The following is a 26614-nucleotide window of genomic DNA, read 5'->3' on the forward strand; positions in this document are numbered from 1 at the left end:
CTATCACCTTCTTTATCTTCAGGTAGCATAGGAGGCAAAGGTAATGGTGGTAATGTAGAAGTCACTAAAGCCACATGTTGCTCCTTCTCCTTGGCTCCTATGCTTGGTGTAAGTGGTTTGGTTTTCTCTTTAAGAGATACTGGTTCCTCCTTTGTAGCAGCAGATTTACTCTCCTTCCCAACTACAACTGTTTTCTTGGTAGCTTTGTCTACAAGCAAATTGTTATCTACCTTTGTTACCTGAAGAGGTGGCTTTGTTTTTGCCTTGTCATTTTTTAAAGTTCCACCACTTGAGGGAGAAGGTGTATGCTCAACCTTAAGTTTCTTCACATCCTTCACATGGTTGGTTTGTGATGCGCTGGCACCAGTTTCTGCAGTCCCCTTGGTAGGTGTAGAAGTGTTGGAGGCTTTGGCAGCCTTGGCAGCTGCCTCAGCAGCTTTTGCTGCTTCTGCAGCTTTCGCTGCTTCTGCAGCTCTTGCTGCCTCTGCAGCTCGTGCTTTTTTATTCTTGTTCAATTCAGCTGCCAGGCTACTCTTCAGAGTCAGTGTACTGGGGGAAATGCTAGAATGACGACTTCTGGATCTAGATAATCTGTGTCTACTACGAGATCTTGAATGCCTAGATGAATATGGGCTTCTGCTTCGGGATTTGGCCGAGCGTCTGGTAAAAAACAATTAAGGTTTAGTCAGTCATCAGAAAAGTTCAGACTGAAATTTACAAAAGAATCCTAACTTGGGTTTCTGAAATGAAACAGAAATTTATCCAATTTCAAAGTCATAACATAGCCCTTTTTATTATTTTTTAAATTAAATTTTATTGACAAGGTGATATACAGAGGGGGTACAGTTACATAATAAGATAGTGAGTACATTTCTTGTCTTATTTGTTACACCCTCCCTCATTTTTCTTTCCCTTCCTTAGTTCAGATAAGCATATATACAATACCCAGTGTACCAAACCTTTTTCTTACTTTTAAGAAACAAATGTTCTAAAGTAAAATATCTGGTACCAATAGTTTTCTTAAAAACAGACTGACAAGAGCTGGGCACCCCTGGCTCATGCCTGTGATCCTAGCTACTCAGGAGGCTGAGATCTGAGAATTGCACTTCAAAGCCAGCCTGGGGAAGGAAAATCCGTGAGACTATTCTCTCCAGTGAACCACCAGAAAACCAGAAGTGGCCCTGTGGCTCAAGTGGTAGAGTGCTAGCCTTGAACTGAAGAGCTCAGGGGCAGTACCCAGTTAGGCCCAGAGTTCAAGCCCCACAACTACAACTAACAACAACAACAAAAATAGACTGGCTATCTCTTGAGCAATGTAGCTCACACCATTTCCCTTACACCATTTCCTTTAACGGTATACTCTTTTTCCCTATTGAACTCCTTGATTTGCTACATAAAGAAAAAAGGCAGATAGCTGGGAATGTAGCTTAGTGGTACATGCTTGCCTAGCATGCTTAAAGCCCTGGGTTCAATTCCTTAGCACCACATAAACAGAAAAGGCTAGAAGTGGCGCTATGACTCAAGTGCTAGAATGCTAGCCTTGAGCAAAAGAAGCTCAGGGACAGTGTCCAAGCCCGGAGTCAAACCCCAGGCAGGACTGGCAAAAAAAAAGGAGGGGGGGCAGACTACCCTATGTTTCTCTGGTCAAGGAATACTCAAAGGTAGGGCTAAACGAAAACAGACCTCAGTAAGAAGAAATACTAAAAAAAAAAAAAAAAAAAAAACTGGGAGGGGCTGGGAATATGGCCTAGTGGCAAGAGTGCTTGCCTCGTATACATGAGGCCCCCCTGGGTTCGATTCCTCAGCACCACATATACAGAAAATGGCCAGAAGTGGCGCTGTGGCTCAAGTGGCAGAGTGCTAGCCTTGAGCAAAAAAGAAGCCAGGGACAGTGCTCAGGCCCTGAGCTGAGGGCCCAGGACTGGCCAAAAAAAAACTGGGAGGAAAAACATTGACAAGGCATCTGACCACCTCAGAAAAAATCCAATAAGAAAATACAACTAACAAATAACAGTAGCAATCAGACCTACATTATTTGTTGTTTCTACACCTCAAAATTCCTAAGATCAAAAGTATGCAAGTAAGCAATGCTGTTTACAATTATAAGAGTGAAAGATACACATCTTATGAGACAATAAATAATCATGTCTGAGTACTCATTTCAGAAACATAAACTCAGCCACTGAGACTAAAATACGTATGAGCAATATCGGTACCCATATAAACATAAGATAGTACATCCCAGGATGTACAGTTTAAACAGAAAATATACTGAAATTTTTAAAAACCATACAGCCATTCTCAATCTGCAGTAAAAGTAAATAGAAAAAAGTTTTAAGTCTTAAAAATTATTGCTGGGCTCATGCCTGTAATCCTAGCTACTCAGAAGGCTGAGCTCTGTGGATCTCAGTTCAAAGCCAGCCCAGGCAAGAAAGTCCGTGCTTGTTAAACTGCAGTGTTAATTGAAGCAAAGCTGTAGCTCAAGTGGTAGAGTGCTAGCCTTGAGCAAAAAAACACTCAGGGACAGCACAGGCCCTGAGTTGAAGCCCCAGGAATGTCACTAAAAAAAAAAGTCTTGACAACTATTACTTCTTTGTTTTGGTTGGTCATGGGCTTGAACTCTAGGCCCGACCACTGTCCCTGAGCTCTTCAGTTCAATAGTGCTCTACCACTTGAGCAACAACACCACTTCTGGTTTTTTCTTGTGGTAAAGGAGTCTCTTAGACTTTCCTGCCCATGCTGGTTTTTGACCAATGATCCTCAGATCTCAGCCTCCTGAATAGCTAGAACAGGCACGAGCCACCAGCACCCAACAGCTATTATTTCATTTTACCATAACAGAATAAAAATTTACTTTTACTAAGTATTACTATTCTTAAATTCTCAGAAGGGAAAAAGCACAGAAGTAAATATAATTCCCACCAAAGAGATAAGTACTGTAGTCTGAACTAGAACTTGGGGCTTAGGCTCCTGGCTTTAAAAAGTTATAAAAATGAAATATTGGGAAAATGAAGGTGTGGCTAAAGTGGTAGAGTGCCATCTGTGAGTTAAAAAGCTAAGCGAGAACTTGAGGCCCTGAGTTAAAGCTCCAATACCAGCAAATACGACAGACAAAAAGAATAAAGAAAGTAAAGAGTGGGCAGGCAGGCAAACAATTTAACAGTTGTCATAAAAATTTCGAAAATTATTGGAAAACACAAAATTCACATATATGCAAATATATGTGGGCTGGGAATATGGCCTAGTGATAAAGTGCTTGCCTCATATACATGAAGCCCTGGGTTTGATTCCTCAGCAGCACATATATAGAAAACGGCCAGAAGTAGCACTGTGGCTCAAGTGGTAGAGTGCTAGCCTTGAGCAAAAAGAAGCCAGGGACACTGCTCAGGCCCTGAGTTCAAGCCCCAGGACTCACAAAAAACAAAACAAAGGGGCTGGGGATATAGCCTAGTGGCAAGAGTGCCTGCCTCGGATACACGAGGCCCTAGGTTCGATTCCCCAGCACCACATACACAGAAAACGGCCAGAAGCAGCGCTGTGGCTCAAGTGGCAGAGTGCTAGCCTTGAGCGGGAAGAAGCCAGGGACAGTGCTCAGGCCCAGAGTCCAAGGCCCAGGACTGGCCAAAAAAAAAAAAAACAAAGCAAAAAAATATGATGGTACCAAAGTCTCTATAAAAGAAATTACCAGTGAGGGGGAAGGGGAGGGGAGGGCTAAAGAGGAAGAAAGGTGGGAAAAAAATGAGGGAGGAGTTAACAAGTTTGACAAGAAATGTACCCACTACCTTATATATATAACTGTAATCCCTCTGTACATCACCTTGACAATAAAAAAAGTAAACTAAAAAAAATTACCAGCTGGGTGCCAGTGGTTCGTGCCTGTAGCCCTACTCAGGAAGCTGAGATCTAAGGATCGTGGTTCCCAGCCAACATGGGCAGGAACATCTGTGAGACTCTTATCTCCAATAAACTACTCAAAAAGGTACAAGTGGCACCGTGGCTCAAGTGATAGAGCAGTAGCCTTGAGCAGCGCCCAAGCCCAGCGTTCAAGCCTCAAGACCAACAACAACAACAAAAAAAGCCAATTACCACAGCACCAAGTGAAATAAAACTGAACTTTTATCACTTTTAATAAAACTGAGCATATGCACTTTTAAGAATATGTTCACACAACAAAACTCTATACTACTTTGTGGTATTATCTCACTTAATGCTCACATCAACCCACTACAATATATACAGTTAACAGAAAAGATATTAATTAAAAACACAATGTGGGGTTGAGAATATGGCCTAGTGGCAAGAGTGCTTGCCTCATATACATGAAGCCCTGGGTTCGATTCCCCAGCACCACATACATAGAAAACGGCCAGAAGTGGCACTGTGACTCAAGTGGCAGAGTGCTAGCGGTGAGCAAAAAGAAGCCAGGGACAGTGCTCAGGCCCTGAGTCCAAGGCCTAGGACTGGACAAAAAAATAGAATAATAAAAAACACAATGTTACTAACTGAAGTCAAAGTCACATTCATTAGCAGTTGTGGTCATCATTTTACTGCCACTATTGTATTCAACAAATTCACTTCTGCTCTATTACGTACCAAAGTGAACCCAATAGACATAGATATACTCCAGAAGTTCTAGAACCCAAAACACTGTCACTGGCAGATCAAGAAATGAAGAGTATTTCTTCTTGCCTCCTCTCAAACCCTGTCCACATTTTCTGAAGGAAGTTATGTCCCTCTACCACTTCTGCTCTTGTTAAAAGATCCTCTTCTTTGTCCATAGTTGTCATCGGGCTCCAATACTACTGTATTACTTCTTGTCACTTCGGGGGTTCCTGTTACTAGTGACAAAACATCCTATGGGGCTCACTCTGCCCCACCTCTATAGTGGAGGGAGGGGAGGAAAGGGGAAAGAAGGGAGAGAGGGAAGGTCGGAGAAGGGACTTTCTCTTTGATGCTTTTGGGATCCACTTGATTGCTTAACTGGAGGTATACTGAAGGACTTGCCTCTCCTCTCTAGGCCCATTCTTTCTATGCATCCAAAGATGGATACATAGATGGATTTTACAAAGATTGGCACCCCCCCCCCATACTTTATTTTCCCAGGTGCATACAGGTACCAGGGAAGCCACCAAAGATAAGTACAGACACCAGAGCAATCTACCTAAGCCTGGCTGTAAACAGTCCATCACAGGCCCAACTGAAAAGCACCCCACCTCCCTTAACCTAAGGGCTTTTTCATTAACCTCTGTTTCCATGCTCAGACCCCATATAAGACTGATCCCAAATTCACCACCCTGCATAGTCTCCAAGCCCACAGGAAGGCTGTGTTGGATGCTCTATCTCAATTAACATTGGAAGATCAACCTGTTTCCTTCTTTTCTCCCTCCATTTTCCTAACAAAAACAAAACTCATGTAACTTTCTGCTGGCTGGTCATGGGGCTTGAACTCAAGGCCTGGGTGCTTGTCACTGAGCTCTTTCAACTCTAACACTCTACTATTTTAAGTTAGCACTCTACTATCACTTCCAGTTTTCTGGCAGTTAACTGGAAATAAGTCTCATGGACTTTCCTGCCTGGGCTGTCTTTGAACCAAAATCCTCACATCTCAGCCTTCCAGGTAACTAGAATTATAGGCATAAGCCACCAACACTGAGCCTTAGCAAAGATTTTTATCTTTAAAATGTTTTTCTAGGGGGGCTGGGAATATGGCCTAGAGGCAAGAGTGCTTGCCTCATATACATAAAGCCCTAGGTTCGATTACCCAGCACCACATATATAGAAAAGGCCAGGGGTGGCGCTGTGGCTCAAGTGGCAGAGTGCTAGCCTTGAGCAAAGAGAAGCCAGGGACAGTGCTCAGGCTCTGAGTCGAAGCCCCAGGACTGGCAAAAAAAAAAAAAAGTTTTTCTAGGGCTGGGAATGTGGCTTAGTGGTAGAGTGCTTGCCTAGCGTGCATGAAGCTATAGGTTCGATTCCTCAGAACCACATAAACAGAAAAGGCCAGAAGTGGCATTGTGGCTCAAAAGGTAGAGTTGTTGGCCTTGAGCAAAAAAAAAAAAAAAGCCAGAGACAGTGCTCAGGCCTCAGGGCTGGCGCCAAAAAAAGAAGGTTTTCTAATATTTCTCTTTTTTTCTTTTTCAAAAAATTACTTTATTTGCACATAAATCAAGCTCCTCTACAGTAGAAAAAGCTTCTCTGGTCCCAAAGAGCCCAAGGAGTAAAATATACCCCTCCCCCCCACCCGCCAACACAAACTCCCTTAGTTAATATTTCTATATTGTTAAATGTACAATGAACACAAGCCACTGTTCACTGCTTGTTTTTAAGTAAGTAATAAGGCCTCTTTAGAAAGTTAAAAGATAGGCTGGGAATATGGCCTAGTGGCAAGAGTGCTTGACTTGTATACATGAAGCCCTGGGTTTGATTCCTCAGCACCACATATATAGAAGAGGCCAGAAGAGGCACTGTGGCTCAAGTGGCAGAGTGCTAGCCTTGACCAAAAAGAAGCTAAGGACAGTGCTCAGGCCCTGAGTACAAGCGCCAGGACTAGCAAAAAAAAAAAAGGTTAAAATACATGTTTCTAAGAGGCTTCCCTCAAGATGTTTTTGCACAAGTCAAAGTAGAACTAGGATTGCAAACTCAAGTGACTAGGACTCATTGTTAAGTAGGCTAGCTGGCATCCTGTGAAGATAAAGCATGGTGTACCACTCATTCAATATACCATAGTTTGTACAGGGGGCCAGATCTCCTGAAAATTGTGCCTGACTAATAAACACAATTTCTGGCAGTAGTAGTGGCAGGCAGAAGCTCTGTGTGGTCCTAGAATAAGGATGGAATAAATCAATGAAATAGAATCGATAGTCCAGAAATAAACCTGCATACTTACAGACACCTGATTTTATAAGAGCACAAAAACAGGGGGCTTTCAGGAAATAGGGGACAGCAAGGGCGAGCACACAAATGGAAAAAGAAGAGTGATCAAATACACTCATTACATTCAATGTATATTATGTAAAAAGTTGAACTATATAACTTGAGTATATGGATGCAAAGGAGAGAAGTAGAAGAGAACAATGGAAGGTATAACATTAATGGAGATGCACTGTACTCAAAATCTGCCTTATGGAATTGAAACCTCTTTGTACAACTACCTAATATTCATGAGACTCTGATCTCCAATTAGTTACCAAAAGGCCAAAAACAGAGCTATGGACCAAAATGGTAAAGTGCTAGCCTTGATCTCAAAAGCTCAGCAACAGAGACCAGGTACTGAGTTCATGCTCCAAAACCAGCAACCCTCAAAACATAAAAACAATATTAATAACAATAACAATGATGATGAATAATAAAATGATGCATTAGCTGGGTAATAGTAACTCTTATTTGTAATCCTAGCTGAGATCTGAGGATTGTGTTCAAAGCCAGCTTGAACAGTTAAGTCCATGAGACTCTTATCTCCAATTAACCAGCAAAAAGTCAGAAGTAGAGCTGTGGCTCTAAGAGCACCAGAGTGAAAAAGTTAAGGCAGCTGGGCACCAGTGGCTCACATTTGTAATCCTAGGTACTCAGGAGGCTGAGATCTAAGGATCACAGTTCGAAGCCAGTCCAGTCCAGGAAAGGAAAGTCATAAGCCTCTTATCTACAATAAACTACTCAAAAAAGCCAAAGTGGAGCTGAGGTTCAAGTGGCAGAGCACTAGCCTTGAACTTATAAAATAAGCTCAGGGACAGTGCACTGGCCCTGAGTTCAAGCCCCAGTATAGGCAAACACAAAAAAAGTGTATTGTATTCATATCTTAACTTTGTACTAGTTAAATTACAAATGAAAAAATGCCTAGAACTCAGGGACTAAAAATTTTAAAAGGAAGCATCTTTTCAACAAATAAGACGAAGATAACTGGATATACATATGCAAAAACACACACACACAAAAAGTAACAGCCCTTTTACTCACCATACACACACATTAATGTAAGGTAGATTAAATAAGGGCTAAATCTATAAAAACTTTGGGAAGAAAATAACAGGAGTCTTTGTAACCATAGATTCAAAGTGGTAGAGTGCTGGCCTTGAGCAAAATAGCTCAGAGACAGTGGCCAGGCCCTGAGTTCAAGCCCCATGATTTTCTCTCTCTCTCTCTCTCACACACATACACATGTGCACATGCTTATACATTACAGAACACTGTTAACAACTGGATGATGAAAAACTATTTGCAAAATGTGGTACACATACACAACGGAATTCTATGCTTCTATTAGAAAGAAAGACTTGACCCCATTCATGAGGAAAGAGAAAGACAGGGGGGGGGGGGGGGGAATCATACCAAACCCAAAGAAACATAGACTCTCAGATTTCCCTCACAGGAAATTAGTACTTGTCTAAAACAGTCCTAGCAGAGGAGTAGCAATGTACATATGATCACATAAGATGAAGCTAAGCGAAATAAACTACAAGACTTGGAAATAAGTGGTTTATCTTAGTTGTTATTTTCAACATACCATATGAGATTACACCTTTTTCTTTTGTCTTTCTTCCCCATGGTTTTACTCCTGATGTCACTGTAAGTGACTTTGGTACACTGGATATAGTATGTACATTTATAGAAACTAGGGAAGGGGAAAACCAAAATAGACAAAGGGTAAAAAATGAACCAATGCAACAGCAATACTTACAAGACAATATGCTGTAAACCAACAGTACAACTGGGAGAAGGGTGGGGAGGGAACTGGAGATGGGGAAAGGTGGGAGAAAAACAGATGAGATAAGGTTGATAAGAAATGTACTCACTGCCTTACATATGAAACTGTAACCCCTCTGTACATTACTTTGACAATAATTTTTTTAAAAATGATTTGCAACTTATTTATCTTATCCTATAAACTTTTAAGATTAAATAAGAGAAACACAATCAGAACAGAGCATGATACTGCTAACATGTAATCTCAGCACTGATAAGGCTAAGGCAGAAAGATTATAACCTGAGGCCATTCTAAGTTACACAGTGAAACTCTGTCTCAAAACAAACAAAAAAAACTAGCATTTTAAGGGAACAGATATATCAAAAAAAAGTCCAAAACACACATTAAAAGATGTTCAACTTCATTAATCATCTGAGTAATATAAATCATAACTTAGAAAAAGTGGAACCGTCATTCATATTAAAAATATTGTAGCCCCTTTTAAAAAGTTTAGCAGTTTTCCAAAAGTTAAACATAGAACATATAACCTAGCAATCCTAAATACCCCAGAAAAATGAAAGCATGTTTATATGAACTTACAAATATTTATAGCAGCACAAATCATAATAGCCAAAAATTAATAAATGAATGTCCACTGATTGATAATAAATGTTGTATGATACATATAATATCATGTGGGTCATGAGAAGGAATAAATCCGTAAAGTATTGATTCATGCTATAGTCTGATGTACCAGAAAACATGCACGAAGGAAGGAAATCCATCACAAAAGACTTCATTCCACTTCAATGAAATGCCCACAATAGTTAAGTCCACAGACAGAGACCAAGAGTTGCCAGGGTCTGAGGTGGGAATGAGTAATGACAGCTAATATCATAGAGCTTTTTGGGGGTGATTATAATACTCTAAAATTAATGGTGCTGGGTGCACAACTCTGTAAGTATATTAAAGATCAACATACTGTATGATTTTGAAGAATAAATCAGTAGCTAGGCACAGTAGTACATGCATATAGTCTGACTTTGGGAGACTGAGGCAGATGGAAGCTGGACTGTGCAATCTAGTGAGATCCTGTCTAAAACCACCACCACAAAATTACAATGAAAATAAAAAATAAAGTAAGAAGCTAACAGCATTTCAATGGTATTACTTTATAAACTAGATAGAAGTACAAAACTGAAAGAACATCTTTCCTTTAAAACTGTACTACCCACCCCTGCTTCACGTTCCTTATGTCACATTAAAAAAAAAAAGTTCCTTATGCAACATTACAAGAAAAAAAAACACATGGTTAATTTTGTAGAGATTTGCCTAAACAAGTTCTAGTCCACTGAGAAAAGAGCATGCCTCACTGAACTATGTATGTATGCCCTGAGATCTGTTTTTAAAGCAAGAATAAAGACCTATACCATATGTTGTGCTAGGTGCTTAAGACACTAAGATTTTATTAAAAAGAACCTCATAAGACTAAATCAAAAAACTGAAGTAAAATTCTCACCCAACTGTGCCAACTCAGAAGTGGAACATGTCAAAGTAGTGAAAAAGCCAGAGGCTCAAGCCTGCAATTCTAGCTACTCAGGAGGCTGAGATCTGAGGATTGAGGTTTGAAGCCAGCCTAGGCAGGAAGTCCATGATACTATTACCTCCAATTAACCACAAAAACAGACAAAAGTGGAGCTATGGCTAAAGTAGTAGAGCACTACCCTTGAGCAAAAAAGCCCAGGGACAGCATCCTGGTCCTGAGTTCAAATATCAGCAGGCACGCGTGCACACGCGCGCACGCACGCACACAGAACAATTTGAGGGGGGGAAGGCACTCGTGCACTGTTGGAGGAAATGTAAACTAGTGCAACAACTATAAAAATCAGTATGAAGAATCCTCAAAACACTAAAAATAGATCTCTATGACCCTGGCACATCACTGTTAGGGGCATATATCAATATACAAGAAAAAAGATAAACAAAGATGATTATGGGAGCTGGGAATATGGCTTAGCAGTAGAGTGCTTGCCTAGCATGCACAAAGCCCTGGGTTCAATTCCTCAGCACCACAAAAAGAAGCCAGGAGAGTGCTCTGGACCCTGAATCCAAGCCCCAGGACTGGCACAAAAAAAAAAAAAAAAAAAAAGATGAATATGGTTGAAATTGCTTAAGCATATAAAAAATGGAAAGATGGGGTTGGATGAGGTTGTAGGAGGAAGAGGGCAAGGGAAAGTGATGGAGGAAATAAGGCTAGAATTGGTATGCATTGGTAGGCATATGTAGAAATGTCACAAAGAAACACCCCTAATACAACTACTGTGTGCTAACAAAAAAAAATTTAGTAAGTCACTGAATAATCTGACTACACCAAACCAAAGTTGGAGGCATGGTTCACTGATAGGAATGCTTGCCTAGCAAGCTTAAGGCCCAGAGTTCAAACCCCAGTACCAAAAGTATAAATCACACTTTAAAGAAGTACAGCTGCCAGGCGCCAGAGGCTCGCCCTGTAATCCTACCTATGCAGGAGGCTGAGATCTGAGGATCACGGTTGGAAGCAAGCCCAGGCAGAAAAGTCCCCCTGAGACTCTTAACTCCAATAAACTACTTTTTTTAAAAGCCAAAAGTGGTGCTTTGCCTCAAGTGATATAGGGCTAACCTCGAGCACAAAGAGTTTGCTCAAGGACAGCGTCCAAGCCCTGAGTTAAAGCCCCAGGACCAACCCAAAAGATGAGAGACAGAGACACACAGAGAAAGACAGACAGAGAGACAGAGAGACAGAGCGCGAGAGAGCAAGTGAGCTAAGTTGGAATTCATAAAAATTTCAAGGGGCTGAGAATATGGCCTAGTGGCAAGAGTGCTTGCCTCATATACATGAAGCCCTGGGTTCGATTCCTCAGCACCACATATATAGAAAGAGCCAGTAAGAGCACTGTGGCTTGAGGTACAGCATGAGCCTTGAGCAAAAAGAAGCCAAGAACAGTTTGCTCAGGCCCTGAGTCCAAGCACCAGGACTGGCAAAAAAAAAAAAAAAAAAAAATTCAAACTGTTGTTCTTTAAAACTACTGTTAAGGAAAGCAAGCCACAGATTGGAAAAAATCATTTTGTAAAACATAGTATCTATATCCAGGGTATATACAGAACTCTTAAGACAACCTTGTTCTTTAAAAATATGATATCGGTCTGATATCGGTCATCTACAGAGAACTCAAAAAACTAAGCCCCTCCAAGCCCAATAAACCTATTAGGAAATGGGCAAAAGAGCTAAAGAGAGACTTCACAAGAGAAGATATAAAAATGGCAAAGAAACATATGAGGAAATGCTCAACATCCCTGTTAGTAAAGGAAATGCAAATAAAAACAACCCTGAGATACCACCTCACCCCAGTTAGAATGGCCTATACTCTGAACTCAGGAAACAACAAATGCTGGAGGGGCTGTGGGGAAAGAGGAACCCTTCTCCATTGTTGGTAGGAGTGCAAATTAGTACAACCACTTTGGAGAACAGTATGGAGGTTTCTCAAAAAGCTCAATATAGACCTACCCTATGACCCAGCCATACCACTCCTAGGCATCTATCCTAAACAGCAAAACCAAAGATATCAAAAAGACATTTGTACTTCCATGTTTATCGCGGCACAATTCACAATAGCCAAAATATGGAAACAACCCAGATGCCCCTCCACAGATGAATGGATCCAAAAAATATGGTACTTATACACAATGGAATACTATATAGCGATTAGGAATGGTGAAATATTGTTATTCACAAGGAAATGGTCAGAACTCGAACAAATAATGTTGAGTGAGACAAACCTAGAACACAGAAAACAAAGGGGCATGATCTCCCTGATATATGACTGTTAACAAAGGGAGACGGAGAGACAGTAGAGACCAAGTCTGGGAAAACTGTATATGTTCTTGATACATTGTATATTGCATATGTCTACCTGACCTAGACAAGGGATAGAAAAACAGGTCGTAAGATATCACAAGAAATGTATACACTGCCCTACTATGTAACTGCACCCTTTTTGCACAACACCTTGTAAAAAAATTTATGTTCAATTAATAAAAAAAAGCACAGATTAAAAAAAAATAAAAATATGTATAGGAGCTGGGAATGTGGCTTAGTGGTAGAGTGTTTGCCTAGGATGCCTGAAGCCCTGAGTTTGATTCCTCAGTAGTACATATACAGAAAAGGCCAGCAGGGGTGCTGTGGCTCAAGTGGTAGAATGCTATCCTTTATATCCTTGAACAAGCTCAGGGACAGTGTCAGGGCCCTGAGTTCAAGCCCTAGGACTGATAAAATATTGTAAAACACTTAAAAGATACAAAGGGCAAATAAAGGGATATAAAGGACAAATTAAGTATATAGAAAGAGGTTCAATATTATTATTTGAAAACTAAAAACTTCAAATTACCATTACATCTCCAGTATAATGGCTAAAATAAGAGTAACCAAAAACTAAACTAAACTAAAATGCAGATGGGACATAGCGCACACACTGCTGATTGAAATTTAAAATGGGACAGCTATTTTGGAAATGAATCTCACATTGATTAAGTCCAACATCCGACTTACAACTTAGCAATCACACTAATCTATTCAAGAGAAACAAAAACAAAAGAATGGTACTCAAATGTTAAGTAGTTCTAGCTAAGAACTGAATTAAAAACTAAAACAAGAGCCTGAAACTTTAAATGTACTAGGAAAAATAATGAGAAAGTTCATGAGCACTGGTATAGGACATTTTTTTTTTGCTAGAACTCCAAAAGTATGAGGGGAAAGGGTAACGGGAAAAGGAGAAAGGAGGGATGAGTCAAACTAAAACCCTCTGCACAGCAAAATAAACAATTAAAAACTACTATTAGAAATTATTTGCAAAGCATACCTCTGATAAGGGGCCTGAGTTCAAGGCCCCAGGACAGACAGACACAAACACAGACAGAAACACAGAGTTGTTAAGAGACTAGATTTAGTGAGTACCAGCTATTTAAGGAGGCTGAGATCTGAGGATCAAGGGTTGAAGCCACTCAGGGCAAGGAAATCCATGAGACTCATCACCAATTAACCACCAAAAAGCCAGAGTGGAGGTGTAGGCTCAAGTGGTAGCATGCTGGCCTTGAGCAAAAAAGCTAAGGGACAGTACCCAGGCCCCTGCCCCTGAGTTCAAGTTTAGATTTTGGCCCTGGACTAGTGGCGCTCAGGAAGCTGAGGGAAGAGGATGAGTTTCTGGCCAGCCTGGTCTACACAGACAGACCTTGTCTCTGGGGGAAAAAAGTAATAATAATAATGGAGACAGGGCATGGTGGAGGAAAACCATAATCCAAGCACTCAGGAGGCTGAGGCAGAAAGCCCTTGAGTTTGAGGACAGGCTGGGATACATAGTGAGTTTCAGGCTAGCCTAGTATGCTTACAGTGAGATTCTATTTCACAGTGAGATTCTGTCCAAAAAAAAAAAGACATTGAAGGTTTATAATCAAAAAAGGGGTGGAGAGAGAAACACACTATATAGGTGTATGGGGCCTGGCAGGAGGTATAAAGAAGACTGAATATAATCCAAATAGATTATTTGTAACTATAAAAATGAAACAAAGAAACCTGTTGGGGATGTTACATTATTGGGGGAGGAGGGGAAGAAGAGGTGTGGTAGAGGGGGTGGGATTAGAACACAGTATAAATTTGTGGAGGTGTAACAATGAAATCTCCCCTGTATAACTAATATAAGCCAATTTTTAAAGAAGATTAAAGCCTTAAGGAGAAAAAAAAAAAAAGAGGAAAACAACAGAGAAGTGAGTAGAGGTGCTGCTGGCTGGTAGCTCTCTGTAACTCTAGCTACTCAGGAGGTTGAGATCTGAGGATCACAGTGTAGATGCCAGGTGAAGCTGACAAGTCTGAGGGACTTTTTATCTCCAATTAACCTGCAAAAAAGCCTGAAATAGAGCTGCGGCTGAAGTGGTAATGCACCAGCCTGACCAAAAAAGTCAAGGGACTGAGCCCTGACCCTGAGTTCAAAGCCCAGTACTGGCATGCATGCACACACGCATGCACACATGCATACACACACACACACAAACACACACACTGGACAATGACAATGGATGCCTCTGAAATCGTATTGTCACTCAAAAAATACATACATATCTATGCCCACACATAAATCTACAAACTTCCAAAATAAGACTTACAAAGAGGGCTGGAAATATGGCCTAGTGGCAAGAAAAGTGCTTGCCTTGTATACATGAAGCCCAGGGTTCGATTCCCCAACACCACATATATAGAAAATGGCCAAAGTGGCAGAATGCTAGCCTTGAGCAAAAAGAAGCCAGCAACAGTGCAAAAAAGGAAAAAAAAATTTTTTTAAAGAAGACTTACAAAGAGTTAAAAAAGAGGGACTGGGGATATAGCCTAGTGGCAAGAGTGCCTGCCTCGGATACACGAGGCCCTAGGTTCGATTCCCCAGCACCACATATACAGAAAACAGACAGAAGCGGCGCTGTGGCTCAAGTGGCGGAGTGCTAGCCTTGAGCGGGAAGAAGCCAGGGACAGTGCTCAGGCCCGGAGTCCAAGCTCCAGGACTGGCCCAAAAAAAAAAGAGTTAAAAAGCACAAAACAGACTCAAGAAAATACTTGCCAATATAACACAAACTATCTCTAAACAGCTCCTCTAAGTTAAAACAAACTAAACTTTAAAAATTAGAGAATCAAATAAACATACGACAATGTATTCAGCCTTACTAGGTATCATAGAATGTAAATATAAATAATAAGGAAATATCTGAATACTCAAAGTGTTGGTGAAATAGAATAAGTGCTTCTACACTATTAGGTAACATAAACTGGTAAAAGTCTTCCAAAGCTGAGCAAAAGAAGTCAGGTACAGAGCCTAGACCCTAAGTTCAAACAGGAGAGAGTTAAAAAAAAAAAAAAGAGTTCATTAAAGTGGATGTGGCCAAGCTATACTATATACTGGTACAACAGAATACTAAAAGCCAATAAAGAGAATAAGGTAATATAGTGGAGGGTACAGAATGGCAATGTACATGTTTCCATGTAGATACAATCTTGTCCCTGCCCACATGTACATAAAGAAATCTAGAAGAGATAAGCATGTATGGGAATATCACTGCAAAACCCATTTACATAATTAGTATATGCTGGGCTGTCGATATGGCCTAGTGGCAAGAGTGCTTGCCTCCTTATTAGTATATGCTAACTTTTAAAACAAAAAAAAAATTCATTTATCAAAATGTCAAGGTAGTTGGATCCAGGGCACTTTTAATCTCTTACAGCTCTCTATACCAACCGAAAATCTGTTGTGTAAAAAGGTGAAAATGAAGAACATTAAAAAATAAATCCAAGGCTGGGGATATAGCCTAGTGGCAAGAGTGCCTGCCTCGGATACACGAGGCCCTAGGTTCAATTCCCCAGCACCACATATACAGAAAACGGCCAGAAGCGGCGGTGTGGCTCAAGTGGCAGAGTGCTAGCCTTGAGCGGGAAGAAGCCAGGGACAGTGCTCAGGCCCTGAGTCCAAGGCCCAGGACTGGCCAAAAAAATAAATAAATAAATAAATCCAAGAGGTAAAATTATTAAGACAACCTTAGACAAAAGGTAGTGTAAAAATATCCCAGTGAAAGGGCCAATATGTAACTGAAAATCAGGGAAACTGATAAACCAACCCACCACTTTCAGTTCCTTTCACTCTCCTTGTTTTTATTTTATGTACACTCCAGATTTTAGCTACATTTTGTCCTCTAACATCCTTATCACCTTCTAAATGTGTTACAAGTAACATTCTCCCAATTTAGGTATAGAAACTGAAGGAACAAAAAAGCACTGATGACACCTACACTTCTCAGTCTAAACTTGTGTTTTGTTTTGTTTTGGATTTTTCTGCTTTCAATACCCACTTCAAAGATTACAAACCTCTATGTAGGAAACAAAGCCAACCCAAACCAAAAATAGCAAAAGCTACCACCATCACAAAAAAATAAAAGTGATATCCATAAAGTACAGAAAGGAAAAGATCAGAACTGCTTTCATGTGAGTATAACCAACATTCATTTTCTTTTTTCTTTTTTCGCCAGTCATGGGCCTTGGACTCAGGGCCTGAGCACTGTCCCTGGCTTCTTTTTGCTCAAGGCTAGCACTCTGCCACCTGAGCCATAGCGCCACTTCTGGCCATTTTCTATATATGTGGTGCTTGGGAATCAAACCCAGGGCTTCATGTATATGAGGCAAGCACTCTTGCCACCAGACCATATTCCCAGCCCCCAACATTCATTTTCAACTAGTATTTTTCAGCAATGTCTCCAGTTAAAGTTTGATATAGTTATGTTCAGAAATTTTTGCTTTTTTTCTCATGCCTGCCCTGGGGCTTGAAATAGGAGTCTTGGTATTTTCTTCTCTCTCTCAAAGGTAGCACTGAGTCACACAGTCTCACTTTCAGTTCTTTTATTAATTGGAGATCATTCTCTTGGACTTTCTTGCTCAGCTAGTTCTGAACCTCACTCCTCAGATCTCAGCCTCCTCAGTAGCTCCTTAGTAGCCATGGGCAGCTAGCTGATAAGAAAATGTCCCTTAATTCAAATTAACCATTAATTCAATTAATTTTATCAATAAAACAGTGTAAATATAAACAAATCGATCTGATTTAATTCTATCATACTAAAGTGACCAGTTTTGCTGTTGTTTTTTTTTCTCAAGGCTAATAACATTCGACCACTTGAGCCACAGAGCCCCTTCTGGCCGTTTTCTGTATATGTGGTACTGTGGAATCAAATCCAGGGCTCATTCCCAACCCCTTAAAATGTAATTTTTAAAGCTCTATAACAAAGATAAAGCTAAGTGCTATGGTAACACAGGAGGTAACTTGTTCTAGATGAGTGAACATAAAATTTCAAGATAGTGTGGTCTGAGACAAGTTTTGAGTGCAAAGTGGGATGCAGAGAAGACAGGGTTTGGAATGTCTCCATTTCCAGCCCAAGAGAAGAATACACAGAGAAATAAAAATGCCTCTGAAAAAACAAGAATTTTGATAGAAGGGAGCCAGATCACTGGAGGCATTAACTGAAAAATTACTAGAAAACTTAGCTTTATTCTTTTCAGGTTCTGGGGCTTAAACTTTGAGCCACATCCCTAGTCCCTTGCTTTTCGTTTGTTTTTCCACGAATCTCCAGACTTTGCCCAAGTCAGCCTCTAACCACAAGCCCTGTTACCTCAAGCTTCCGGAGTAGCTCAGATTACAGGCAGGTTCCACCACATCCAGTTTATATAGTTTAGGTTGCGGATGTTTTGCAGTACTGGGGTTTTAACACAGGGCCTTATGCTTGCTAGGCACTTGCTATCTGCCCTTTCAGGTGTGCCCTTAGACCTTTTGCTTTAGTAATTTTTCTGAATGGGGTCTTGTGCCCATGCCTAAGACAGCCTGGAATTCGATTTTTTGTATTTACACTTTTCTCAAAAGCAAAGACAGCAGATGAACATCACTATACCCACCTTTTAATATTGATATGGGGCCTTTTGCCTAGGCTGGCTGATCTCCCAATCTCTGCCTCTCCAGTAGCTAGGATTACTGGAGTTAGTCACCCTTCCAGCAAAGTTTAGTCTTAATTCTACAAAATGAGAGGGATATGATTTCACCAGATTTTATGAAAATCCTCCAAAAAAAAAAAAAGAATGTAATGCTGATGCTAACAGGATGTATAAAACAAAGCTGAGAGTGTGGTTAAAGGGTAGAGAGCCTATATGTAGTAAAACCCTAAAATCAAGCCTCAGTACAATGAATGAATACATGTTTGAATGAATGAATGAACTAAAGCTAGAGATGGAAAGGAAGGAATGCTGAAGCATAGAAGAAAGAAATGCAAATGAGGACTGAATAGATGTAAATAGTAGATAAGGACTGGTGAGAGAAAGTAAAAAAAAAAAATTGGCAGAATGATCACAACTTAGGAGACTTTAAGTAGTTCGTCCAAATTCTATCCCATTCTGTTTCTGCTCTTATTCTTGTACGCTATATTTCTTTCAATCAAGTATATATCAAACCTACGAGTAACAGGGGCTCTGAAAATTCTGAAATATTCATTCATTTGGTTTTGAGTATTTTATGCGTTTTCAGGATAAAATGCTCCTAATGGAAGTATTCAATATAATAGACTATCAATGATCTCATTTATCTCTGGAGCCCACCATCTCTTTCAGATTGTTAGGATGCTGATATTCCATAACCAAGTTTTCTGCTGCTTCCTGGTACAATGGAACATCCCACTATATAGAGGAAGAGGCAATTATACATAATAATTTATTATACTGATTGTAACTGAACTCACTTCAGTGATTTCAAATAACACATCCTACAGGAAAAGCAATCATCACTTTGGAAATGTAATTAAATCTTTTTAAAGTACTTTTGGATAATTTTTGTATAAAAGGAGAAAAAAGGGCTGGGAATAGGCTGGGAATATGGCCTAGTGGCAAGAGTGCTTGCCTGGTATACATGAACCCCATATATAGAAAACGGCCAGAAGTGGCGCTGTGGCTCAAGTGGCAGAGTCTAGACTTGAGCAAAAAATAAGAAGCCAGGGACAGTGCTCAGGCCCTGAATCCAAGCCCCAGGACTGGCAAAAAAAAAGGGGGGGGGGGGCTGGGAATGTAGATTAGTGGTAGAGTGCTTGCCTAGTATGCATGAAGCCCTGGGCTCAATTCCTCAGCACCACATAAACAGAAAAGGCCAGAAGTGGCACTGTGGCTCAAGTGGTGGAGTGCTAGCCTTGAACAAAAGAAAGCCAGGGCAGTGCTCAGGCCGAATTCAACATCCTCATTGTCCATAAACACCATAAATTAGGGGTTCTAGCTCAACAGAATATACAGGAGTGGATACCTTGTCCTAGCAAGGGAGAGGCCCTCTGCACCAAAATAAATAGCCTACAAAGACAAATGAACTGAGTAAAACTTTAGAAAGGCTTTAGTGGTAGAATGCTTGCCTAGCATGCATGACGCCCTGGGTTCAATTCCTCAGTACCATATAAGCAGAAAAAGCCGGAAGTGGTTTTGTTGCTCTAGAGGTGGAGTGGTAGGGACAAAAGAAGCCAGGGACAGGGACTAGAAATATGGCCTAGTGGTAGAGTGCTTGCCTTGCATACATGAAACCCTGGGTTTGATTCCTCAGCACCACATAAATAAAAAAAGCCAGAAGTGGTGCTGTGGCTCAAGTGGCAGAGTGCTAGCCTTGAGCAAAAAAATAAAATAAAATAAGAAGCTAGGGACAGTGCTCAGACCCTCAGTACCAAGCCCCAGGACTGGCAAAAAAAAAAAAAAGTTAGAAAATTAGTTTTTGTCATTTTGTTTAGTTTGGTCTTAGAGACAAAACCTGGCAAAATAAATATATAACAGGCTAGTCCCAAATTTTTAGCAAAACAGTTCAGTATGTAAGTTGGCCAGAGCCCTTGAATACCAACTGCAGTTTAGTTCAACACAATACTATAGCATGTACTTTAAAGCCCTAAATGTGAATCCAAGCTGACTTTGGAGCAAATCACTTAACTTTTTCTAACTTTGAGTTTCCCAGTTCACCAATGTTTGTATCACAAAGGTTTGGGGATGAATGTGTATTATGCATATATTACTGCCTGGCACTCTGAAGAACACCACAATCAATACCACTCTCTTCTTTTCCTTTTTCATTACACTTCACCTTTATTACAGGAGGACTGTGTAGCTCTGAACATCGCAAAAATCAAGCCATAGGTGGGCTCTGGTGGCTCATGCCTGACCTGTACAGTAATTCTAGCTACTCAGGAGGCTGGGATCTGAGGCTCCAGTTTAAAGCCAGCCAGGACAGGAAAGTCCATGAGACTCATGGACTAAACACCAGAAAACTGGAAGTGATGCTGTGGCTCAAGTGTGCTAGCCTTGAGCTAAAGAGCTCAGGGACAGCACCCAGGCCCAGAGTTCAAGCCCCACAACCAATTAAAAAAAAAAATAGTGAAGAAAACTTGGTAAAGAATATAGAGGAGAGTAAAGCTAAGCAGGTTTAATAGAAATGCAAACAATTAAAAGGAATGCATGAGCTGAAGACTAGATTCAAATGAAGACAAAAGTATGTTGTGAAGTAGAAATCACTTGAATAGAGGATTTATTCTAAAATATAACAGCAGAAAGTATTTTTACTGTGATTTCAATGCTATTTTGCATGTATATGTACTTCCTTAAAAATAACTACATTGACAGTTCATTAATGGGTAAACTGCACTAGGAAAAGATCACACTGCTATTTCTTACAGCATACCACATAGTCTATAATATATACTTTCAGTATGTAGCCCAGATTCACAACAGTTAACACCTCCATTAATTTACCTATTCAACAAGTGCATAAATGTACTGAATAAAATGCTAAGCACTAGGAATTCAACTGTGAGAAAGATAGACCAGTTGCCTTCATGGAGCTTTACATTTCCAGTAACCTAACCTGTTCATTAAAGAACCTGAGTCACCTACCACAATTATAAAACTCTCCAAAGAAAGAGGGTTTTTTGTTTTGTTGTTGTTGTTGCTTGGGGGGGAAGGTACACTGTGGTACTTGAACTCAGGGCCTGGGCACTGTACTGTCCCTGGGCTCTTTTACTCAAGGTTAAGTGTTCCACCATGCTGGCTTTGAACTGCAATTCTCAGATCTGAGCCTCCCTGGGTAGCTAGGATTACAAGAGTTAAGTCACCAGCACCTGGCTTAAATAAAGCTTTTTTTTTTTTTTTGCCAGTCCTGGGCCTTGGACTCAGGGCCTAAGCACTACTGTCCCTGGCTTCTCTTTGCTCAAGGCTAGCACTCTGCCACTTGAGCCACAGCACCACTTCTGGCCATTTTCTATATATGTGGTGCTGGGGAATAGAACCCAGGGCTTTATAGATACAAGTCAAACACTCTTGCCACTAGGCCATGTTCCCAGCCCCTAAATAAAGCTTTTTATATAAAGCTAAAAACAATTCAATTTTTTCACATAATGGTAAGTGAATCGATTAACTGTTCCAAAACAGTAATAATACATTTATCTTTAGAGTCCTAAGTTTTATGTTTTAAGGTTGTTTTGGTTTTTGTTTTTTGACAACACTTGGGTAGTTAGGCAAGCCATTTACTACTTGAGCCACACCTCCAGCCCAAAAATTAGGAGGTTATGGTTGTTGTTGTTGTTTTGGGTTCTGGGGTTTTCTTTTGCTGTTTCGTTTTGGGTTTTTTTGCCAGTCCTGGGGCTTAAAACTCAGGGCCTGGGCACTGTCCCTGAGCTTCTTTTGCTCTAAGGCTAACAGTCTGCCACTTAAGTGGCTCAAGTGGACTAAGGAATCAAATCCAGGGCTTCATGCATGCTAACCAAGCGGTCTACCACTAAGCCACATTCCAAGCCCCCCAAAATTAAGTTTTTCTATCAGCTACTTTAATTTTAGCTATTAGTTCTAGGCCCCACATTTAAGCAGAACTTGTGACATTTAACATAATGCCCCCTAAAAAATCTGTAAACCATTCGACTTTGGCCTAGAGAAAAAGATTCCAAAGATATGACAATGATCCTCGCCATTGACCTACCATACAAGGTTGCTCAGTACCATTCCAAAGAGTTAAATTTAGCAGTTAATAGTTGAATAGCCAAACTATTCAAGAGTAATTCAGGTATCTTAGATATCTGTATAGATGAATACTTTACAAAAGACAAATTTTCATTTACTCTGTGAAATAAAAAAAATAGTAAGTTACTTCCCTAGTATAGTCCAGGAAAAGTCCTCAATAGTCTTGCTAAGAAATTGTGTTAGTCCCAATATCAGAAGGAAAAGAAAGGGGAGTGAGGGATAGGGGGAAGCAAGGAGAGGGAGAGGTAAAGGGAAAGGAAGGAAGCAAACGAGGCAAACCAATACTAGCTCTCAAGTCCAAAATCTAATGGAGCAGGCTGCCTCAAAATAAATGCTTCCTATCCCCGCATGTATTCAGCACATACCAAATGGCTAGCTATGAGGAATGTTGGCCAAGACAATCAAAAAGCTTCATCTCAGTTCATGAGGACAATATCTTACCTTTCCTGCCTACTAAGTTCCAGTCCCTAAAACAGTACTGAGGAGTAATTAGTGCTCAGAATTTAATACAGCCAGTCCTCATCACACAAACCCTACCTTATTTTATATAAAACATACTGTTATTGTATAATAAAAAGACCTTGGTAAAGTGTCTACAAACTAAAGCCCAATAACATAAACCCTGTCTCAAAGTTTCATCACACACTTAAAACTGGTGTAGAGTCCTTACAATACAAATTCTATTTCAAAAAACTGTAAATCATTCAGCAAACCTAAAATGTAGCTAAGAGGAAATATACAGCTCTACCAGCTATATTTAGTGAAAGAGTTGTAATTGGTAATAAATTTACACTGTGAGATAAAGAAATCTATATTCATATTTTGGTTTAAAGACACATTTCTACACATCACACCATCACCAGAAAGAGATCAGCCAATTTTACAAATACATTTATGAAGTCCTGAGCTATGACATAACCCTGTCTAAGGGGTTATATACTCAGCGTCCACTTAGCTACTAAAAACTAGGACCAGTAAAAAGAGTAAAACAGCCGGGCTCTGGTGGCTCATGCTTGTAATCCTAGCTACACAGGAGTCTGAGATCTGAAGATAGCGGTTCAAAGGCAGCCTGGGCAAAAAGTCCAAGAGACTAATCTCCAATGAATCACAGAAAAAGCCGGAAGTGGCGCTGTGGGGCATCCAGGCCCAGAGTTAGGTTCAGGACAGGCAAAATTAAAAGAGCAATACCATATCACAAGGCCTATTAGGTACCAATCATCTTAAAGAATGTAAGAATCTACAAAACTAACAAAATATTCAAAAGCTTTGATTCTGTATAATGTATAAGGATGTATCAACCTACTCACATTTGCAGGAAACTACTGTAAAACAGGACATAACCACAATTTGCTTCAATGTCACCATGCTAAATGATTCCCTTTAAAAATGTCTGAACAAAGATCCTAATATGTAAAGGCCCGGTTAACCTTACAGAAGTTCCAGACTAATCATAGCATGAGAATTTACTAATCCGTAATTCACTTGTTACACTGGGACACGCCACCCATATTACTGGCTCAATTGAGTGGGATCACAAACCACCAGCGAAGTCACAATCTTGTCATTTGTTTTCTTCTTTTCAAAATTATTCTTTTGAGAGGTCAGGCAATGGGCTCTTCCACACAAGAATATCACAAAATAATCCTCTTGGTCCTCAAATTTTATTACTATCAAGTTCCACACGGGAAACTTTTCAAGGAGTCTCCTTCCACCACCCCCACCCCCGTCCCGACCAAAGTTAATTCCCGTCTAAGCACCTGACTCCGATTGGCCCCTCTACCTGGGTGCCCCCCAGAACCCGGCGCCAAGGACACCTCTCCTCCCACAGAGCTCCCAGGAGGAAGAGCAAGGCCCCGCGCCGGAGCTGGGGTCACACAAACCGAGCTAGAAAAGCAAAAGACAGCGGGGGGAGAGGGGGGCTGTTGGCGCAAGAGGCGCAACAAGTTTAAAATTCGGAACTCCCGAGGTCGACCCGCACGAGGACCCGCCCCCTCCCCCCGGCGCCCCCAAACGGCTCCCGGCGCGCGGCGCGTCTCCCGCTCCCAGCAGTTGCGCGGTCCTCTCCCTCCTGGCCCCCGAAGAGCCCGGCCCCACCTTCCCGGCCCCCGGGGAGGCGGCCCGACTCACCTGAGCACCGGGCTGTAGGGGCTTCGCGAGCGGCGCCAGCTGCTGCTGCTGTAGGGGCTGGGGGACACGTCGCCGCCCCGCTCGTACGAGCTGTGGCGGCTGTAACTGGGCGAGCGGCGGCGGCTGTAGGGGCTCGGCGAGCGCGGCGCCCGCCGCGAGTAGGGGCTGCCGCCCCCTCCGGCCGGGCTCGGGGACTTGCGGCTCCTCAGGCTCTGCGACGCCCGGTGAGACACCGGGCTGTCGTCCCGGCCTCCCAGCGGGCTCAGGGAGCGCTGCCGCCGCCGGTAGGCCTTGGGTTCGGCCTTGTCCTCGCGGTAGGCCTTGGGCGGCTCCTTGTAGGCCGAGGGTGGCTCCTTGGCCGACTTGGTCCGGCTGCGGTGACCCTTGGGGTCCCGGTCCTTGCGGCTGCCGCTGCCGCTGCTGGACGTGGCCGACGCGCTCTTGCGCCGGCCACCGCCGCTGCTGCTGCTGCTGCTCTTGGCGGCCTCGGCCCGCTCCTCGCCGCTGTGGCCGTGGCGGCCGCGGGACTTGGAGGCGTCGCTGCTGCCCCGCTGGCCGTCCCGCCTCCGATGCTCGCGATGGCGCTCCTTGCTGCGGCCGCTGCTGCCGCGGCGGTCCCGGCGGGGCCTCCGCTCCGAGCCCTCCCCGCGCCGCTGGGTGCCGGAGGAGGAGGCCGGACTCCCGCCGCTGCCGCCCGTTCCCCCGGCAGCCGTCGCCGCCGTTGCCGCCGTGGCCGCCCCCAGCAGCAGCCCCTGCTCGGACTGGGAGCTCACATCCTCGTACTCCGCCGGCGGGGTCACACCCCCGCCGCTCCCGGCGCCGGCGCCGCCACCGCCGTCCTGCTGCGGCTGGGGCAGCGAGAAGACCCGGCGCTTCTCCGCCTCCTGCCCGGCGCGGGGCCCGCGGCGCCGCTTCTGCCGCCCTCCTGCGCGCCTCTTGCCTCTCGCCAGCCGCTTGACCTCCAGAGGGGGGCCGGGGCTGAAGCAGGAGGAGGAGGCCGCGGCGGCGGCGGCTGCGGCGGCGGCCGTGCCGGGGGCAGCCAGGAAGAGCAGAGGCGGCGGGGGCGGCGGCGGTTGCAGGAGCTGCGGCTGCAGGAGCGGCAACAGCAGCGGCGGCTGCTGAGGGGACAGGAATCGCCTCCGCTTGCGACGTTCCTCCAACTTCTTCTCCGCCCAGCTCAGGCCCCCGCCTCCCCCCAGCGCCGTGTCCGAGCTGCTCGGCATCGCCAGGAGCCCGCCGCACAGCGCGGCGCGGGTGCGGCCTCCTCGGGGTCAGATCCCGGCCATCGTTCCCCGCCGGAAACGGGAGCGGCGGGGACGGCGGAGGGACACGGAGCCGCGGCGGGACCGGCGGGGAGGCGCGCCACGATAATCCGGGTCGGGACTCGGGTCCCTGGGTTCCACGTCGCGGTGGGGTACGCAGCGGCCTCCGGGCCTGAGGGAAGCTGGAATCCGGGCTGAGGAGGTGGCGGCGATCTCACTCGTTGTCCCACCGTCGACAGCAAAAAGAGAGAAAAAACAACCACCAGATGCGCCGGGCGCCGGCCCGCGGGGAGGCCGGAGTCCTCCAAGTGCCCCCGGGGTGGGGGAGCGGCTCCGCCGCGCGGGGGCTCGGGCCGCGCAACGCGGAAGTGCCGCCGCGACCGCCGCTTCACTCCATGGCGCCCTGACGTCGGGGGCGAAGGAGGGAGGGGAGAGGGCGAGACAACAACACGCCTCCGCCGCCCGCTGCTCGGCGTCGACGTCGTCCTCCCGGGGTGGCGGCGGCGACACCCCGCGGGCGCCTCGGAAGGAAGCGGCCGGGGTCTGACAACAACTCTCGGCCTAGGGCCTCGCGCACTCGGCGGCCCGCGGGGACGGGCGGCGGGGCGGGGCGAGGCGGGGGCGGCCGGGCTGCGGCTCCGGGCCGGGGCGGCGAGTATGCGGGGCTGGGCGGGGGGGCTGTTTCCGAGGAGATGGGGGCGGGGGCGTTTCGGAGTCGGGGGCGACGGGCGAGGGCCTAGACTTTCTTCTCCCTCAGCCGCCGCCAACAGAGGTGGCGGAGCGGCCCTCCTCCCTCCACGAGGAGGCTCCGGACTTGCGCGGCCGGCCCCGACTCGCCCCTCCCCTTCCCTCTCCGCTCCGGGGAGGGAGGGCGGGCGAAGGCGCTCGCTGGTTGGGCACCGAACCTACAAACCCTCCTCT

At 43.7% G+C, this 26614-nt stretch overlaps 1 protein-coding gene across 4 annotated transcripts in view; it reads right to left on the reverse strand.

The window, feature by feature from the left end:
- Positions 1–25809, reverse strand: part of Cdk13 (cyclin dependent kinase 13) — a 103164-nt gene extending 77355 nt beyond the window's left edge. For all 4 annotated transcript variants that reach the window (XM_048339422.1, XM_048339420.1, XM_048339421.1 and 1 more), the window contains exons 1-2: positions 24432–25809; positions 1–660 (exon numbers count right to left, since the gene is read on the reverse strand). In XM_048339422.1, the coding sequence (XP_048195379.1) occupies positions 1–660; positions 24432–25654 (1883 nt within the window). In that variant the 5' untranslated portion in view covers positions 25655–25809. The remainder of the gene's footprint in view (positions 661–24431) is intronic.
- Between the last annotated feature and the right edge of the window lie 805 nt (positions 25810–26614).

The sequence above is a fragment of the Perognathus longimembris genome, chromosome 2 (assembly GCF_023159225.1).
Source record: "Perognathus longimembris pacificus isolate PPM17 chromosome 2, ASM2315922v1, whole genome shotgun sequence".
NCBI classification, from domain to species: Eukaryota; Metazoa; Chordata; class Mammalia; order Rodentia; family Heteromyidae; genus Perognathus; species Perognathus longimembris.